Genomic DNA, 19043 nt, shown 5'->3' on the forward strand with positions numbered 1-19043 from the left:
TTCACATCCAAGATTACGTAATACATCTGAACAAACTGAACAAAAAGTTAACAGTACAATCTAATATGTGCCTACACAGAAGTAAGGCCCACTGAGTTCAACAGGACTTACTCCTGGAGAAGCATATATAGAATTAATTTGGGAGAATATATTATCTCTGGAAATTAAAATAGCTAATATATTTTAAAAGTTTATAAATAAATGACAATCTGTTACTGTGAAAAAATGGCCATATCATATAAGGATTAAAAACACACACACAAACTTCTAAGCGGAGTGGGGGTTCCTGCAAAGGCAACTTTTTACTAGTGTGATCCAGAACATTCCACATTATGACAGCTACCCCCAGATTCTTAAGTCATTTTTGTGGGGGGGGGGGGAGCACTACAGAAATACAATCACATTAAAATCCGTGGCAAAATTCTGTTGATTTCTAGTGATCTGGACTGCCTCTTTTACCACAGATTTCTGTGATTTCCTAACTAATCTCATTTGCCCAGGTTTTTCTCATTCTTCACATTTTTAGACTGTTGCTTTGCTTTCAGCAGACATGTGCTGCCTTTCAGGACTAACACTCCCAAGGTGCTCACAACATACGCTACAGTGAATTCTGTACATTTTAATAATTACACTCTAAAAATGTGTTAAATCTAGTCTGGCACTCATCTGCTCTATTTGTTTTGATTATAGTGTTTCATTGCTTTTAAACCTTTATTGACTGATGTGAGACATTGTCAGCTGAAAAACAGAAAAATGAATGTCCAAAATAAGGTAAACAGATTCATAGTTCCATTGCTAGCTATATCCATTTGCTGGTATGGTATTATATACAATTGGTTCTTGGATACTTGGCCTCTCAAACTGCCTCCCACCTAAAAACAAAGAGATCATTTGCATTGTATGAATTTCTATGCGGGAAGACGAGAAATATCTTAAGATGCAGTGGAGTAAGATTTTACAAGATCTGATCTAATTACATACAGGTGATGGCAAAGTCCACAACAATTCAGTGTACATTCCATCATACAGAACAATTATACACACAAGCTAGAACCACAAAGTGACTGATATGAATGGTGAACATGATCCATGCTTTCTTTGCAACACATGCACAAATGTCTTTGCTCCTTAACCCATTTGCCAACATTTTGACAGAAAGCAAAATTCATAATTTATGTAGCTCCAGTAGAACTGGCGTAAAGATGCAGATCAGCTGACTAAATTCTGGCAACTGGTTGGTTACAGCTTGAGGACGGTCAAATATTTTCAAGAATACTTATGTAGATGAGTGACCCATTAGCTTTTATTAAATCATGGGGTCACTCAACAAACAATATTGAAGGCTTCTTGCTTCCTAGTACTTTGACGCTCACATTGTCCTGCAACTTTAATCTCTCTCTGGAGAGTTTCTGCTCTTTCTCCTCCTAGTTAAGCCATACAGCATGAGTGCCAGTAATTGGAGATGGAACACTCATTAGGGTAGAATCATTCAGTGCAGAGCTCAATGGACGCAAATGGAAGCTTATTCCAATGGGCAGCTAATTAATCACCTTGGATAAGGGTTATGTCATTCAGGCTGCATTACAAATAAGCCATTTGCTGTGGTTGTTCCGCCACTTTGGTACTAATGCAATTTGAAAAGAAACAACTCTGAAGCACCTTTGTGGATTAAAAAAAAAGTTTGAACAGGCTGGCAACAAGGTTTGTAAGCAGGAAATTTCTAATTTTCTCTTGCACTCAAGGAAGAATGCCACACTGTTCATTTATTAGACAAATTATTTATTGAGCTCTTTGCGGGCAATTACTGTGAAGAATTTTTCTTTAGTTAGAATGACACAAATTCCCTTAACTGTTTGCAAGTTTTATTCCACCTAAACCCCTTAGGACCTACAGAGTGAGAGATTACAAAGACATCACGGAGCAGGATAAGGAAAGGGTTTAGGAGAAGGCACCAAGCAAACAAAGGAAGGCAATAATCATTATGGCAAGGTCAGAAGTCCTCACCATACCTGCAAAGCTCTATAAAGCCTCAAGGAGGGATGGCATCTTGTTGTCTTTTCTAGAAGCAAGTAGTTGGTTTTTTTAATTAGCATAATTTTATTAACATTTGAAAGACTATTATCTAACAATATTTGACCAGTTAATTGCCAACCCTAAGTAAAGCCAGAAATACTGGTTTGGAGTCACTATTTTTTCCTGGCATTTTTTTAAACAAAGATAGAAATAAACACATATTATTTGTTATATATTTTTTAAAGCCAGAACGTCTCCAATAAGAACGTGATGCCCTTTTTTACTTAATGCAAAGTGTCCTTGCATGCCATGCTGCAGAAAAACATTACTTACAGCCATGTAAGGTCAGAGAAAACAAACCTGCAGAATTGAATCAATAATTTAAAATTCACTGAAAGTAGAAATCAAGCATAATAATATTTTTTATTTTAAAAAAACCACTTCCATGTTAGTGAAATAATTGGTTCCATGTCTGAAGTCAGTAACTACTAACCCTTTGACTGAATCTAGCCAGGGGTGGCTGCTATCTGGCCACAAAGGGCTTTTCCTTTCCTCACCCATTATCACTGCTGCTGCCTAAAGACAGTATTTTCAGGGGTGACACCACAGCCACAGAATGGCTTCCCAGAAAGGTCTGCCTAGTGCCTACTGGCTTTATCCACAGCAGGTGATGAGGTCTTTATTCTCTCAGGTGTTTTAGCAACATTTTAGTGCTTCTTAGATCTTTTCACTGCTGCTAACCATCACTAGTTTTATATTGTGCCGTTTTATTTTGCTGTAGATCTGGTGCATTCTTCGATTTTATGATTTCAACCATTACTGTAAGCCACCCAGAGCTCTATGGCCATTGGGCAGTACCGAACCTAGCAAGTACCGTATTTTTCGCCCTATAGAACGCACTTTTCCCCCTCCAAAAATGAAGGGGAAATGTGTGTGCGTCCTATGGGGCGAATGCAGGCTTTTGCTGAAGTATGGAGAGCGAGAGGGGTTGGTGAGCACTGACCCCTCTCGCTCTCCAGGCTTAAGGAAACTCCACGCAAGCCGCGGGAGCCCTCCCCCGGCTTACGCAGAGCCGCCTCTTATCCCAAAGCCCCGGCGCGCTCAGCAGTCGCGTGGGGCTTCGGGTAGCTCTGCGCAAGCCGCGGAAGGGCTCCCATGGCTTGCGCAGAGCAGCCTGTTCTGGGGGCTGGGGTCGGGGGAAGCTTGGGGGGGGAATAATTTTTTTTTCTTTATTTCCCCCCCCAAAAAACTAGGTGCGCCTTATGGGCCGGTGCGTCCTATGGGGCGCAAAATACGGTAAATAAACACACTTAGGACAAGTTAAAGGGGAACTGTAGATGGCAAGAGGGCTGGTTACCTAGCAAATGAAACAATGGCTGTGCTCTCCCTCAACTTTCAGAGGCAGCATGCCTTCATATACCAGTTGCTGGGAATCACAAGCAAGGGAAGTACTGTTGCATTCATGACCTCCTTGCAACTTCTCAAAGGCATCTGGATGGGCTTTGTGAGAACAAAATGCTGCATGAGATAGGCCTGTGGTCTGATGCTGCAGAGCTCTTCAGGTGTTAATAGCCCATTAGGTCTCCCCTTCTTACTTGCTCAGTTCCCTTGAATATGATTTCTGTCCCAAACCACCTTTTAGAATAATATCCCAAGATGCACTGCATCAGGATTTAAGCACATTGCATTATGGAGCAGAGCAACAAGCGCTGCACAACAAGGGTCATACAAAGACATCTAGTCCTAGAAAGATGGGGAGGTGGTAACAGTGCCTATTCCAGCAATTCCCAGAAACATATTTCATTCACTTACATTGTCACCTTCACTCCTCAGTTTCCAAAAGGGCTGGATGTAAAACCAGGACCCCTCATTCCCAGCAGCATCCAGAGAGACCCGCATAGCATTCTTCTCCAATAGGGCTGGCAATCTCTTATTCACTGTAAGGTATTTGTTGCTTTTTATGTGAAGTAGCTGTAAATAATAATAAAACAAATGAATGTATACATGTATTCTGGATGAAGACTTTGGCCACAACTCAACCAACAATGAGGCCTCCTTTACACCAAAGGATTAATGATTGTTGTAGCCAGCCAAGAACCACACAGAGGGATTGTCAAACACCTGGCTGGCAACAGTGCAAGCATTCAGCTCAGGAGGTCACAAGATATGCAGGCCAGATTTATAGCCGTGATATCACAGTTAGTAGGGCAAACATATTTTTTGAGAGAAATTAAACTTACACATGAAATTACTTCTGACAGTCTGAAAAAACACAATGTTTTAACATATTTCAAGTGGGTTTAACAACCTGCTCATTGGCAAATCATTGTAACTGGGAATAATTTCAATTATCAAAACATCAGCTCAAAACAATCCAACATGGGAGCATGGCTGAAGGCGACATGTTATTCAGCAATCATAAAACAAGATGCCCATGCAGCCTCTCCGCTGCGCGCCTTTCCGCTGCTCCCCGACCTGCTCTTTGGGGCTGGTGGGCTTCCCCCTGCCAGCCCCAAAGAGTAGGTCGAAAGGAACCTGAAGCCTGGAGAGCGAGAGGGGTCGGTGCGCACCAACCCCTCTCGCTATCCAGGCTTCCAAGGTAGCCGCCTGAACGGCACCTTGTTTTAGAGGGGGAAAACAAGAGGGGGGAAATTCTCCCCCTCTCTGCGCAGCGCCTCCTGCCGCTTCACTGAAGGGGTGCTGGGCAGAGAGGGGGAGATTTTTTTTTCTTGTTCTCCCCCTCTAAAACAAGGTGCGTCCTATTGTCCGGTGCGTCCTATGGTGCGAAAAATACGGTACTTAATGCACCAGGTGCAGAAGGGGATGTGATACGATAATTGGTTAATTGAAACTGTATTTAATTTGATCAAATGTCTTGTAAGCTGCTAGTGAGGAGGAGTGATGGCTTGCAGTGTTTGGCTATTATGTTTTTGAAAATAAAACTAAGGAAAGATACTGTGGACAGCTTTTTATTTCTACGATCCATTCGCTGTGCACACTCTGTGTTGATGAAGAAGTTCAGCACCCTGATCATTGGCTGAGACTGACGGGAGTCCCACAACATCTGCAGGGCATCATGCTGGCTACCCCGTACCACTCTATCTACTGCCTAATGACCATAATTTATGACTCCTTCCAAATTCTTCTGATTTTCAGTTTTGACATGCCCAATTTCCACCATATCTTCCTTTTTTCATTTGTTTCTTATGGTGACCAAGGGCAAAGGAATATGAGCCTCCTTTGCCTCTAATCATGTGTATTATTTATATAATACCATAAATGTTGTTCTACTAAGTCAGGCTTCCTCAAACTTGGCCCTCCAGATGTTTTTGGCCTACAACTCCCATTATCCCTAGCTAGCAGGACCAGCGGTCAAGGATGATGGGAACAGTGGCGTAGCGTGGGGGTGCCATGGGTGCCGGCCGCACCGGGCGCAACATCTGGGGGGGGGCGCGAGTCCAGAGGGAAGGGACAAGTTCCTTCTTCCGCCGGGCTCCGCGCCGCCACCGCCAGCCTTGCGCCCTAGCGCGCGCGCGCCCCCGCCACCGCTGCGGCTGCACTCCACTCACTGCTCGCAGGAGGAGCAGCCGCTGCAGCAGCGCCGACGCCGCCACCGACGCCTGGCCGGGCACGGGCAGCCTCCGCACGCCGCTGCCGCCATCCCCTCAGCCCAGCCCCAGGCGGCAGCTGCTTCTGCCGACTGGGAGGGAGGAGAGCTCTGAGGGGCCTCGCTGCGCCCTGCGCTCCCCAAAACCCTCCAAGAGGAAGCCGGCGGGCGGGCGAGGGTCTCCCAGCAGAAGGGGGCGCCGCTGGCTCCGGCTCTCAGCGCGTCTCAGCTGCGGGGGGGGGGCGAGGACGGAGCAAGGCTGGAAGCCCCGGACCCGGCCGGGAGGAGGAGAGGCGCTTGCCAAGCCCGGATCTGGAGCTCCACCTACAGCCCAAGGAGAGGAGGGGGCGGGGAGGCGCCCGAGGGGAGGGGGCTTCGGCTGCCTCAGCCCGTGGGGTCTCCGCAAATAATAAATTTAATAAATTCCTGCTGAGCCTTTGGGGGGGGTCCTTGGCTCCTTCGCTCGCCCCCAGCCCCAGTGGGGGGGTGCGGGGGGCCGGGCGCAACATCTGGGGGGGCTCGCTCGCACTCGAGTGCTAAAATCCACGGGTTAGGGGGTGCAAATTACTTGCCTTGCCCCGGGTGCTGACAACCCACGCTACGCCACTGGATGGGAATAGTAGTCTAAGTGTACTAAGTGATATAAGAAAGAGAAAGGTCCCCTGTAATCCCAGGTGCTTACAGTTTACATTTCTACACAAGATAAAGAGAGATAAGGGAAGATGGGGTGCAGAGGAGCAGGAGATGACACTGGGGTGGTGCAACTTGTCATGCTGCGGTGAGGAAAACAGTGCTTCCTGAAACAGTCTCCCCTGCACTGTCGTTAAAGGCAGGGGGGCCTGCCCTTTCTTCTCTGCCTCTAGGCCAGGCTTCCTCAACCTCAGCCCTCCAGATGTTGGGATCATGGGAGTTGTAGCCAAAAACATCTGGAGGGCTGAGGTTGAGGAAGCCTGCTCTAGGCAATGCTTACTGATTTCACACATCAAAAAATCCACTGTGGGGAACTCCCACTGCAGAGCTGATTGGTATGGCATGGAGGTATGTAATCTTTTCACACCATGCCATTTCTGATATATTTAAACTCCTGCTCACCTTGAGGTTTTGAGAAACTGACAGTCTAGTTTTCAAAGGCTCACCTGTATGACGTTGCTGTACTTCACAATTTCACCCAGCAGTTTCCTGTTCTCACATTCATTCTGCTTTTGTTCCAGTTCTGCAGCATGCTGCAAAATAGTCACAGTTTCTTGGAGTTTTTGTTTTGTTTTTGTAGTTTAAGTCACAAACTGTTACATGAACTCAACCTCTCAACCTTTAGGACTGGAGTGTGTGGGGATTTTTTTCAGACGGAGCATCAGATGGATGGGGTATAAATAATAAAAGTATTATTAATTATTATTATTATTATTATTATTATTATTATTATTATTATGGGCAAACCTTCTGGGGGGCACATGCTAAAAGTGTGTGGAGTGAAAGGCAGAAGACTGGTAGGGCCAGATCCAAAGGTAGGGAGAACAACAGATAGAACTCTTACTTTTGGCCCCATCTGCACTATCCATTTAAAGGACTGTGATACTACTTTAAACCATCATGGATTCCCTAAAGCATATTGGGAACTGCAGTTTATAAGGGGCTGAGAGATACTTATTTTCCTCACAGAGCTACACTTCTCAGAGTTACCTGGAAAGAGAGATCAATTGTTGAACCACTCTGGGAATTGTAGCTCTGGGAGATGATGAAAGGCAAGGCAGTGGGTGGGAGGAGCTGGGATGGGGCAAACACATTGGCAGAGACAATCCCACACTCCTACTTATGTACTTGCACCAGACCAACCTCCCAGCCACCTCACCCATCTCCCTCCCAGTATGCAACAGCCACCCACCTGTCAGGAACTAGCAGAGGGACTCTGGCACACCCAGTGAGCCACCTCTGGGATTAAGAAGGGAGAGAGAATAGTCCTTAGATGAAACAAAACAGAGCAGTTTTGAGTCATCTAAATTTGCTGTTTCTCAGCCCAGTGGAATTACCAGCTGGGAGAAAGTAATCATAGAATCATAGAATCATAGAGCTGGAAAAGACCACAAGGGCCATCGAGTCCAACCCCCTGCCAAGCAGGAAACACCATCAGAGCACTCCTGACATATGGTTGTCAAGCCTCTGCTTAAAGACCTCCAAAGTAGGAGACTCCACCACACTCCTTGGCAGCAAATTCCACTGTCGAACAGCTCTTACTGTCAGGAAGTTCTTCCTAATGTTTAGGTGGAATCTTCTTTCTTGTAGTTTGGATTCTCTGGAGCAGCAGAAAACAACCTTTCTCCCTCCTCTATGTGACATCCTTTTATATATCTGAACATGGCTATCATATCACCCCTTAACCTCCTCTTCTCCAGGCTAAACATGCCCAGCTCCCTTAGCCGTTCCTCATAAGGCATTGTTTCCAGGCCTTTGACCATTTTGGTTGCCCTCCTCTGGACACGTTCCAGTTTGTCAGTGTCCTTCTTGAATTGTGGTGCCCAGAACTGGACACAGTACTCCAGGTGTGGTCTGACCAGAGCAGAATACAGTGGCACTATTACTTCCCTTGATCTAGATGCTATACTCCTATTGATGCAGCCCTGAATTGCATTGGCTTTTTTAGCTGCCGCGTCACACTGTTGGCTCATGTCAAGTTTGTGGTCAACCAAGACTCCTAGATCCTTTTCACATGTACTGCTCTCAAGCCAGGTGTCACCCATCTTGTATTTGTGCCTCTCATTTTTTTTGCCCAAGTGCAATACTTTACATTTCTCCCTGTTAAAATTCATCTTGTTTGTTTTGGCCCAGTTTTCTAATCTGTCAAGGTCGTTTTGAAGTGTGTTCCTGTCCTCTGGGGTGTTAGCCACCCCTCCCAGTTTAGTGTCATCTGCAAATTTGATCAGGATGCCCTTGAGTCCATCATCCAAGTCATTGATAAAGATGTTGAATAAGACCGGGCCCAAGACAGAACCCTGTGGCACCCCACTAGTCACTCTTCTCCAGGATGAAGAGGAACCATTGATGAGCACCCTTTGGGTTCGGTCAGTCAGCCAGTTACAAATCCACTGAGTGGTAGCATAGTCAAGACCGCATTTTACCAGCTTCTTTACAAGAATATCATGGGGCACCTTGTCAAATGCCTTGCTGAAATCAAGGTAGGCTACATCCACTGCGTTCCCTTCATCTACCAGGCTTGTAATTCTGTCAAAAAACGAGATCAGGTTAGTCTGACATGACTTATTTTTCAGAAATCCATGCTGACTATTGGTGATCACAGCATTCCTTTCTAGGTGCTCACAGACTGTTTGCTTAATGATCTGCTCCAGAATCTTCCCTGCTATTGATGTCAGACTGACTGGGCGGTAATTATTTGGGTCCTCTCTTTTCCCCTTTTTGAAAATAGGGACAACATTTGCCCTCCTCCAGTCTGCCGGGACTTCGCCTGTTCTCCAGGAATTCTCAAAGATGACTGCCAGTGGTTCTGAGACCACATCTGCCAGTTCTTTTAATACTCTTGGATGCAGTTCATCTGGCCCTGGAGACTTGAATACATCTAAACTAGCCAAGTATTCTTGTACTATCTCCTTAGTTATTCTGGGCTGTGTTTCCTTTGCTGAATCATTTGCTCCAATTTCTTCAGGTCGGGCATTGTTTTCTTTATCGGAGAAGACTGAGGCAAAGAAGGCATTGAGGAGTTCAGCCCTTTCTGTGTCCCCTGTTTGCATTTCACCATCTTCTCCTCTGAGTGACCCCCTGTTTCTTTGTTCTTCCTTTTGCTACGAACATACCCATAAAAGCCTTTTTTGTTGCTTTTAACCTCTCTAGCAAGCCTGAGTTCATTCTGTGCTTTAGCTTTTCTGACTTTGTGTCTACACGTGCTGGCTATTTGTTTGAATTCCTCTTTGGTGGTTTCCCCCCTTTTCCATTTTTTGTACACATCCTTTTTTAATCTTAATTCAGTTAAAAGTTCTTTAGATAGCCACCCTGGCTTCTTTAGGCACCTTCCATGCTTCCGTCTCATTGGTATTGCCTGACGTTGTGCTTTTACTATCTCCCTCTTAACAAACTCCCAGCCATCATGAACTCCCTTTCTTTTTAGTATTGCTGTCCATGGGATCTCACCCAGCACTTCCCTAAGTTTTATGAAGTCGGCTTTCTTAAAGTCAAGAAATTGAGTCCTAGTATGCTTGGCTGCTCCTTTGCGCTGTATAGTAAACTTCAGAAGAGCATGATCACTCGCGCCTAATGATCCATCCACATCTACCCCACTAACCAGGTCATCAACATTGGTTAGGACCAGATCTAAAATGGCTGTTCCTCTTGTTGCTTCTCCCACTTTCTGGACAATGAAGTTGTCTGCAACGCCAATGAGGAATCTGTTTGACCTTATGCTCTTGGCTGAGTTTGACGTCCAACAAATATCCGGGTAATTGAAGTCCCCCATTACTACTATCTCCCTTCCTTTTGCATGCTTGGCCATCTGTTCCAGGAAGGCATCATCTATGTCCTCCGTTTGGCTTGGGGATCTATAGTAAACTCCCACAATGAGGTCTCTGTTATTCTTCTCTCCCTTAATTTTGACCCAAATGCTCTCACTTTGGCTTTGAGGTTCTAAATCTTGCATCTCTTCACAGGTATACACATCCCTGACATATAACGCCACTCCTCCTCCTTTCTTGTCTGGTCTGTTTCTCTGAAATAAATTGTATCCCCCCATTATTACATTCCAATCGTGGGACTTATCCCACCAGGTTTCAGTGATGCCTATTATGTCATATTTAGTTTGCTGTACCAAGAGCTCAAGCTCATCTTGTTTATTTCCCATGCTTTGCGCATTAGTGTACAGACATTGAAGTCCATTAATCATTCCCCCGTGTCTCTTATTTAAGGATTTTTTCCTCCCACCACTAGGTCCGCGTGCTGTTTGCTCCATTTGGTCTATGACATTTGGATGATCATCTTCATTAATTGATAGACTCCTACCTTCAGGAGCACTGTCTCCCTCCCCCACATTAGTCAGTTTAAAGCCCTCCTGATGAGGTTTCTGAGATTTTTGGCAAAAACATTTCTCCCAACTGTTGTGAGGTGCGGCCCATCACTTGCCAGAAGTCCATCTTCAAGAAACTGCAGTCCGTGATCTAAGAATCCAAACCGTTCCTGTTTACACCATTTGCGAAGCCAGCTGTTCACTTCCACTATTTTCCCCTCTCTCTCTGGGCCACGTCGTTCAACTGGGAGGACAGACGAGATGACAATTTGTGCATTTAGTTGCTTCAATTTCCTGCCGAGAGCCTCGTAGTCTCTTTTGATCTTCTGGAGGCTATTGCTTGCAGTGTCATTGGTTCCCACATGAACCAAGAGGAAGGGGTATTCGTCAGTGGGTTTTATGATTCCTTGCAGTCGTTCAGTTACATCTTGGATCTTAGCCCCGGGGAGACAGCACACTTCCCGAGACATCTTGTCAGGCCCACAGATCACTGCTTCTGTTCCCCTCAGTAGGGAATCCCCTATCACCACTACACGCCTCCTCTTGGGTTTGGTGGAGGTTCTTCCGTGAGCTGTCTGTTCCAAGGTCGCCTGCACATTCCCTGAGGACTGACTTTGCTGCTCGTCTTCATATACCTGATCGACTGTAATGAGGGAGAGATCCTCAAATGGAGTCTGCTCTTCGTCTTCCATGCTAGGGGAGAGGACCTCAAAGCGATTGTGTATTTCTAAACAACCAGAGTGAACCCTGGGCCTCCTACTTCTTTGAGTCACGTTTCTCCATATATCTGGCTCCTGTGTTGGTGAACTAGCCTCCTTCTCAGGGGAGTCCCCTGTCTCCTCCTTGGTGGGGACGGTGTGCTCTGTTGCTTCCAAGAAGAGCTCCAGCTCTCTAATTCTTTGGAGCGTAGCTACACGTTCCTCCAGTTGCTGGACTTTGTCTTTTAAAAGGGCAATCAACATGCAACATGCACCGCTGCCCTGCAAACTCTGATAAGCTCCTCCCACAGCTAATCCCCTGCCTCAACAGAAACCCTGCCCCCTCTGACCTTTACACAGGGAAAACAGCTAATCAGCCACAAAGAAACACACACACACAAGAAAACCCTTTTTGCTCCTTCTTCAACTGCTGCCCTGCAAACTCTGATAAGCTCCTTCCACAGCTAATCCCCTGCCTCAACAGAAACCCTGCCCCCTCTGACCTTTACACAGGGAAAACAGCTAATCAGACACAAAGAAACACACACACACAAGAAAACCCTTTTTGCTCCTTCTTCAACTGCTGCCCTGCCATTTGGGCTTAGCTGCCGAAGAACTAACAGCTGTGCATCATGGCACTAACAAACAGCTGCATAAAAAGGCAACAAAGACTGGGAGCTCAGGTGCCACTTACTTGCAGCTTCTTCAGCAATGCGGCTTCCGTGTGGTTCCCTTGTTTTGCTTGCTTGGCTTTCCAGTATTGTTTCTGTGCAGAGTATCGGTTCATAGGACATACCTTAAAAAGGCAGTCTGAAGACAAGAAAACAAAATCACATTTGTTTCTTATTTCCTTGCAGCAGTCAGCTACGAGATTCTGCATATGTTTTTGATTCCAAATACTCGGAGGTAACAGATTGGAATTGATCCCATGTAACAGGACCAGACAGAACTCTAGCACTCTCCCGCCCTGGCCCTGCTCCCACGGTGGAGTCTACCTCCTTCTGAATCTGAGCGATTTTATCTGCAAAAAACTTTGCAAAAGCATTGCAGGAGATCTTGGGGTCCCTACCAGGCCCCGGTGGTACAGGTGGTTCCGATAGATTGCGAACCACCTGAAAAAGTCTCCTGCTGCTGTTTTCTGCAGATGCAATGGAGGTGGCGAAGAAGGCCCTCTTCGCCGTCGCCATTGCCACTTGGTAGGCTTGACGTTGAGCTCTAGCCCGTGTCCGGTCTGATTCAGAATGAGTTTTCCGCCACCGGCGCTCTAGCCGTCTCAACGATTGTTTCATCACCCTCAGCTCTGGGGAAAACCACGGGGCTGTCCGGGCTCCATGCAATCGGAGAGGGCGCTTCGGAGCCAGACAGTCAATAGCCCTGGTTAACTCCGCATTCCAGCGTGCCACCAGGGAATTGGCTGAAAGGCCATCAACTTGGGATAAAGCATCCCCTACCACTCTCTGGAAGCCAATTGGATCCATTAAGTGGCGGGGGCGAACCATCCGAATCGGTCCCACCTCCCTGCAGAGGGGAAGGGTTGCGGAGAAGTCCAGTTGCACCAGGAAGTGATCTGACCATGGCACTTCTTTTGTTTCGCTTTTAGTTAGTGTCAGATCACCAACATCCATAGAGGTGAACACCAAGTCTAAGGCATGTCCACGGCTATGAGTTAGGCCAAACTTATTCAGGGACAGCCCCATGGAGGCCATGCTTTCCACGAAGTCCCGAGCGGCCCCTTGTAAGGTCGTGTCGGCATGGATGTTAAAATCCCCCAGGACAACCAAGCTAGGTGTCTCCAGGAGCATATCTGCCACGACCTGAAGCAGCTCGGGCAGGGAATCCTTGGTGCAGCGGGGAGGTCGGTACACCAGTAGGAATCCTGTACTGCCCCTATTGCCCAACTTCAAGAACATGAAAACAGAAAATTGGGTCTTCCCAATAGGACGCCTGGGCAGACTAATGACTTCCTAAAAATCACTGCAACCCCCCCTCCCCGCCCACATGACCTGGGTTGCTGTGCGTAAGAGAAACCTGGTGGGCAAGTAGCGGCAAAGACAGGCCCATCTGCTTCATCCAACCAGGTCTCTGTCACACATGCCAGGTCAAATCCTCCATCCACAATCAGGTCGTGGATGGCAGTGGTTTTATTCATCGTTGACCTGGCATTGCACAGCAACACTTTCAGGTCATGTGGGTTTCCCTTGCTGATTACTGTATCCTTCCGGTCAGGACCAGACCTGGAGGCAGGGATAGTCCTCAGACAACGACTAAACCTGCCTCCTCGGTAATGACATGGTGTGGTCTTAGCATAACTCCTCCTCCGGCCCGTGATCACTGAGATCGGGTGTCCCAATACATCCCCCCCTGTGGAACCTGCCCCACCCAATCTATTGGCTGAGGCCCACTCCCAGGGAGCCATGACCCTTCCCCTTAAAAAGCAAAATACAAACTATATAATAATTTAACAGAATAATAATAATAATAATAAAACAGAACAGAACAGAACAAAACAAAACAAAGCAAGAAACAATAGCGCTGACTAAATGCTTATCCCACCCCAAGCAAAAATAAAATAATGAAATAATATAATATTATAAAAAACAACAACCACCATTTAAGGTGGTGCAAATTAAAAGCAATTAAAACATTTAAAACCATTTTGTCCATTGCTGCCGGTGGCTGCTCAGGCCTTGAAACTGTAGTGGTAGTGCAGGCCCCGCCCCCTGGGCCGGATGGAGTTGGCAGGAGAGGGAGCGGTCTTCCCAGCACTCACACAAGCAGCAACAGCAAATTCCAAATATTCCAAATTCCAAATTCCAGTTGTGGGGAATCACAAGCAGGAGAGTGCTGTTGCACTCATGTCCTGCCTGTGGGTTTCAAACCAGCATTCTGCTTGGCTGCTGTGAGAACAGAAAGTTGTGCTAGATGTGCCTTTGGTGTGTTTGCATACAGAATGCCTTCAGTACTGATTAACACAGCCAGGCCTCTGGTCGTGCAGTAGACTTTAATAATAAGGCTTCTGAATTCGGCTCAAGACCACAATACCTCAAGGACCACCTGTTTCCATATGAATCTACCTGGACCTTGAGATCACCTTCTGAGGCCCTCCTTCATGTGTCTCCTCCTTGAGAGGTTCAGGGGGTGGCAAAATGAGACCGGGGCCTCCTCTGCAGTGGCTTCCTGTCTGTGGAATGCTCTCCCCAGGGAAGTTCGCCTGGCGCCTTCACTATACACCTTTAGGCGCAGGCAAAAATGTTCCTTTTCAGCCAGGTCTTGACCTGATCTACATCTTACAGCCTTTTAAAAAATGCTGGCTCTTGGGGGGGTATTGGGTTGTTGTTTTTGTTTTTGTTTTATGTATTTGATATTTTATGTGAACTGCCCTAAGACCTTTGGGTATAGGGTGGTATAGAAATTAAATAAATAAATAATAAATAATTCACTACTATCCCTTTTTTGTTTTGGTCTCATATTCACCGCGTGTGAAAAATAGTAAACAATAAAAGCTAATTTTCACAGATCTCTGCTCTTGGGCCACTCTAGAGCAAGAAGAGCTAACAGCTCAATAAATTTAGTGCTTTTTCATCTAGTCAGTCCTAGATTTTCTGCAGAAGTGATGAACCAGCAAAATGCAAAGAAATGTGTGGTGTAATTCAAACCATAAGGTTCCTGCCTTTGTAACTTATCCCAGCACTATTAATAAAAGCTCCAGTAGACAAGTGGAGAAGACTCACGAACAGCAGGTGCAGACATTAGAAAACTCCAAACAGGCTTTGGAAAGCACAGCACAATGTGACGTAGAAACTGGCAAGTCTTATAAAGCCTACTGACCACTTCCCCCTCCTTCTGATTCATGTGGGTGCAAATAATACTGCCACACACAGCCACACATACTGCCACACACAGCCTGCAACACATAGCAAGGGACTATGAGACACTGGGCAGAGACTATGAGACACTGGGCATCACTCCTTCCTGTTGAAGGTTGTGGCCAAGAAAGAGAGAAGAAAATACTATGGCTGTGCAGGTGGTGTCATCAGGAAGGATTTGGCTTCTTGGATCATGGTCTCTGCTTCCTTGAGGAAGGGCTTCTGGTGAAAGATGGGCTGCACCTCACCGTGGTTGGCAAGAATGGCTTTGCTAAAAGTCTCAAGATCAGGAGAGCTTTAAACTAGATCTTGAGGAGGGAGACAACATTACAAACAACAGAATAGCACCTGGCACTGGGGATAATAGCTTAATTGATGAACAGGAAACTGAGGCAGTGCTCCAGAAACCTGCTAAAGGGCAAGAAACTACAGGAAGGAAGCAGCTGGAGGGAATGACTCGTGGTTTCAGTTGTCTCTACACAAATACACAGAGTGTGGGAAACAAGCAAGAGGAATTGGAGCTTTTAGTACAGGATTGCAAATACGGCCTGGTAGGCATTACTGAAGCCTGGTGGGATGATACTCATGACTGGAATGTAGGAATTGAGGGGTATAACCTGTTTAAAAGAAATAGACCAAACAGGAAGGGAAGAGGAGTAGCATTATATGTAAATAATGTGTACACTTGTGAAGAAATCCATGACCTGGAGCATGGAAAGCAGATTGAGAGTATATGGGTAAAACTTGTAAGAGAGAGAAACAACAGGGACCTTATTGTGGGTGTCTGCTATAGACTGCCAAGCCAAACTGAAGACTTGGATGGTGCCTCACTAGAGCAGATTACCAAACATTCAAAAAGAAGAGATATAGTAGTCACTGGGGACTTCAACTTCCCCGATATCAGTTGGGACTCAAACTCTGCCAAGAATAGAAGGTCTGATAAATTCCTCCATTGCCTCATTGACAATTTTGTTTCCCAGAGGGTGGAGTAAACAACCAGGGGATCATCTGTCTTGGACCTGATCCTCACCAATAGGGAGGAACTGACCAATGAAGTGACAGCACTCGGAAACTTGGGAGGAAGTGATCATGTTCTCCTGGGTTTCACAATACAGAGGCAAGGGAAAACTGAGCATAGTCAGAAACGCACTCTGGACTATAAGAAGATAAATTTCAAAAAGCCTAAGGAGCTACTGGGTGTGGACTTCTGGGGAGGCGCCTCAGGCAATGGCGGAATTCCTCTGATCGGGAGGAATTTGCCCCGTGGGAACTGGGTCTGGCCGCCACGGCGAAGGCGGAGGCCCGCAAATAATCACAGGCGAGAGAAGCCTGTGAGCGTGGGATTCGGCGGGCACCTTTTGCGCCTCCCCTACTCGTGGGGAAACCCGGTTCCGGGGTTCCGGAGCGATGTGGGGTGAGCGGCACGGTGCTTCAAATTGTCTGCTTCTTCCAGAGCGAAGCTGCATAGCTGTTGTCGGAGAGCGCTGACTTTTTCCTGTGGACAATTTGGCTTTAAAGTAATTACCCGTGAGTAGAGCTGAAGCGGGAGAATTGGATTTTGAAACATTTAATTTGGTATCGAAATGGGGAAGTTCAACACAGGAAGTCCACCTTCCCCTTTTGTAAATAGATTGAAGCAATAAGGCTGCAAGCTGAAGTCTTGGAAAGCCTTTTGTAAAAGACTAAATTTCCATCGGTAAAGAACATTAACCCCCCCCTTGGAGGCAGGAGAAGAGGGGGGGAGTTGTGGACTGAGTGTGCCTGCAGGAGAGAGCGAAGAGAGTTAAAATACTGCCGCTCTGACCCTGGGAACGGGCTGCTAGCAGGACTGACGTCTTGTGGAATGTCCATTGACAGTGTTTAGAACATTCATTGACAGTAGCATAAGAGTAATACATTGTTTCTACTGTCTCCGGCTGCCTTTAAGAAAAAGAAGTAAAAGTAACTGAGAACTGAAACTAACTTTGGATTGTTTGAACTGTGTTTAAAAGAGGATATCACTAACTAATATAAATAGAAACTGTTTCCCCCTAGTGGAAGCCTTTGAAACTGGTGGCTTTATAAGAGCTGGGCTAGGGGAATTTCCAGCTGCAAGATAAAAAACTGAGACTCTGAATCTTGAATCTTTTAAGTGTTATGGCAAATGGAAAGGAAAAAACAGACCAGTCAACTGCTGAAAAAACATTAAGATCTGGGAAGACATGGCAGCAAACTAGGAGAGGCTCAACACAAGGCCTCCCTGCTTCTTCTTCTGCTGCTTCTGTACCAGTACACTCAAAATCAAGAGGAATGTCGACAGAAGAGGCCTTAGCAGTTGCATTAAGTAAGATAAATGATTCATTGGAACAGCTTAATAAGAAAGCAGATGCGACAAATGTGAAAGTGGATGCGACAAATGCGAAAGTGGATGCTGCAACTATTAAAATTGACTTAAATACAGAAAGTATAAATAATCTGGGACAAAAGGTGAACGCTAATATAGAAACTATCCAGAAACTGATACAGGAATCTACTTTGATACGGCAGACTGCGGAGGAAGCCAGGGAGAAAGCTACTGCTGCTGAATGTAAAGTAACACAACTGGAGAGAGAGAGAGTCCCAGCCCTACAGAGGCAACTTGATGAACATAAGTTGATGCTTGCTATGATTGAACTTAAAGAAAAACAGACAAATCTGAGGATTAGAGCCCTACCCGAATTGGAGAAGGAAAGCTTGACAGACTTTCTTACACAGGAATTTGCTGCCTTTTGGGATTTGGACTTGGGTCAAGAAGAGTTTAGAATTGTGAGGGCCTTCAGACTTGGAAGAGGAGGGGAAAAAGAATAAGAGATTGCTTGATCACCCTTCGAACTAAAGAAGAGAGAGATAGAATCTTGGGCTGGCACTACCAGAAGAGCTTAGAAGTACATCAGTCAAGAGTGGAAACTTTTAAAGACGTCCCGAAACATCTTTTGGATCTTAGGCCAAATTACGGAGATATTGTTGCCCTCCTGAGAAGGAACAAAATCATCTTTAGGTGGGAGTTTCCCCAAGGTCTATCCTTCAGTTTCAAAGGAAGGAAAATAAAAATAAGATCAGTAGAAGATAAAGTAAAGTTTTTGTATAAATACGAAGAAGATCTGCAGAAGGAACTTGGAAAAGAACCAAGAGCATTGGATAGAAGATCACCAGATAGAGGACCAGAGCAAAGAGCTTCGGGTAGAAGATCACCAAATAGGGGAATATTGGATATATCAGCACTATCTTTTGGACTGGATCTTCCAGTGAACGTGTCACCACCACCACCAACAGAAGAAGAGCAAGCATCGGGTGCAGTTGGAGGAATATCAACGTAATTACATGATGGCGTTGCAGATTTCGAGCTGGAATGTGAATGGACTGAACTCTCCTGAAAAAAGGTGGAGAGTCTTTCATTTATTGAAAAAAGAACATTTGGACTTGATTTGTTTACAAGAAACACATGTGATAAGGCTACACAGGAAAATATTGAGTAATAAAAGACTGGGCCAAGAATTTATCTCATCAGACAAAGTTAAAAAAAGAGGAGTGGTCCTTTATGCAAATCACCAAAATTCATATTCAAAGATGACCAAGGAAGATTTGTTGCAATTGAAATTCAATCACAAGGAGAGAAATTTCTGATCGTAGGTATTTATGCACCAAATAAAGGAAAATCGGAGTTTTTTAAGAAGCTACATGAGACTCTGATGGACTATATGGATTACAATATGATCTTGATGGGAGACATGAATGGAGTGGTGTCTACAAACATGGACAAAGCACAGAGACAGGTAGTCACTAAAGATGGCAGACTACCAAAAACCTTTTTTGACATGACTGAAGATATGGATTTAGTT

At 45.6% G+C, this 19043-nt stretch overlaps 1 protein-coding gene across 7 annotated transcripts in view; it reads right to left on the reverse strand.

The window, feature by feature from the left end:
• The window catches only part of ITPR2 (inositol 1,4,5-trisphosphate receptor type 2), a 390831-nt gene that overhangs the window by 322515 nt on the left and 49273 nt on the right, over positions 1 to 19043 (reverse strand). For 6 of the 7 annotated variants that reach the window (XM_081210608.1, XM_081210607.1, XM_081210606.1 and 3 more), the window contains exons 3-5: positions 12015 to 12130; positions 6757 to 6843; positions 3826 to 3984 (exon numbers count right to left, since the gene is read on the reverse strand). In XM_081210608.1, the coding sequence (XP_081066734.1) occupies positions 3826 to 3984; positions 6757 to 6843; positions 12015 to 12130 (362 nt within the window). Of the gene's footprint in view, positions 1 to 2009; positions 2060 to 3825; positions 3985 to 6756; positions 6844 to 12014; positions 12131 to 19043 lie in introns of those variants that run through there. The other variant, XM_081210610.1, reaches the window with a different exon arrangement.

Source organism: Podarcis bocagei (genome assembly GCF_964188305.1).
Source record: "Podarcis bocagei genome assembly, chromosome: 10".
NCBI classification, from domain to species: domain Eukaryota; kingdom Metazoa; phylum Chordata; class Lepidosauria; order Squamata; family Lacertidae; genus Podarcis; species Podarcis bocagei.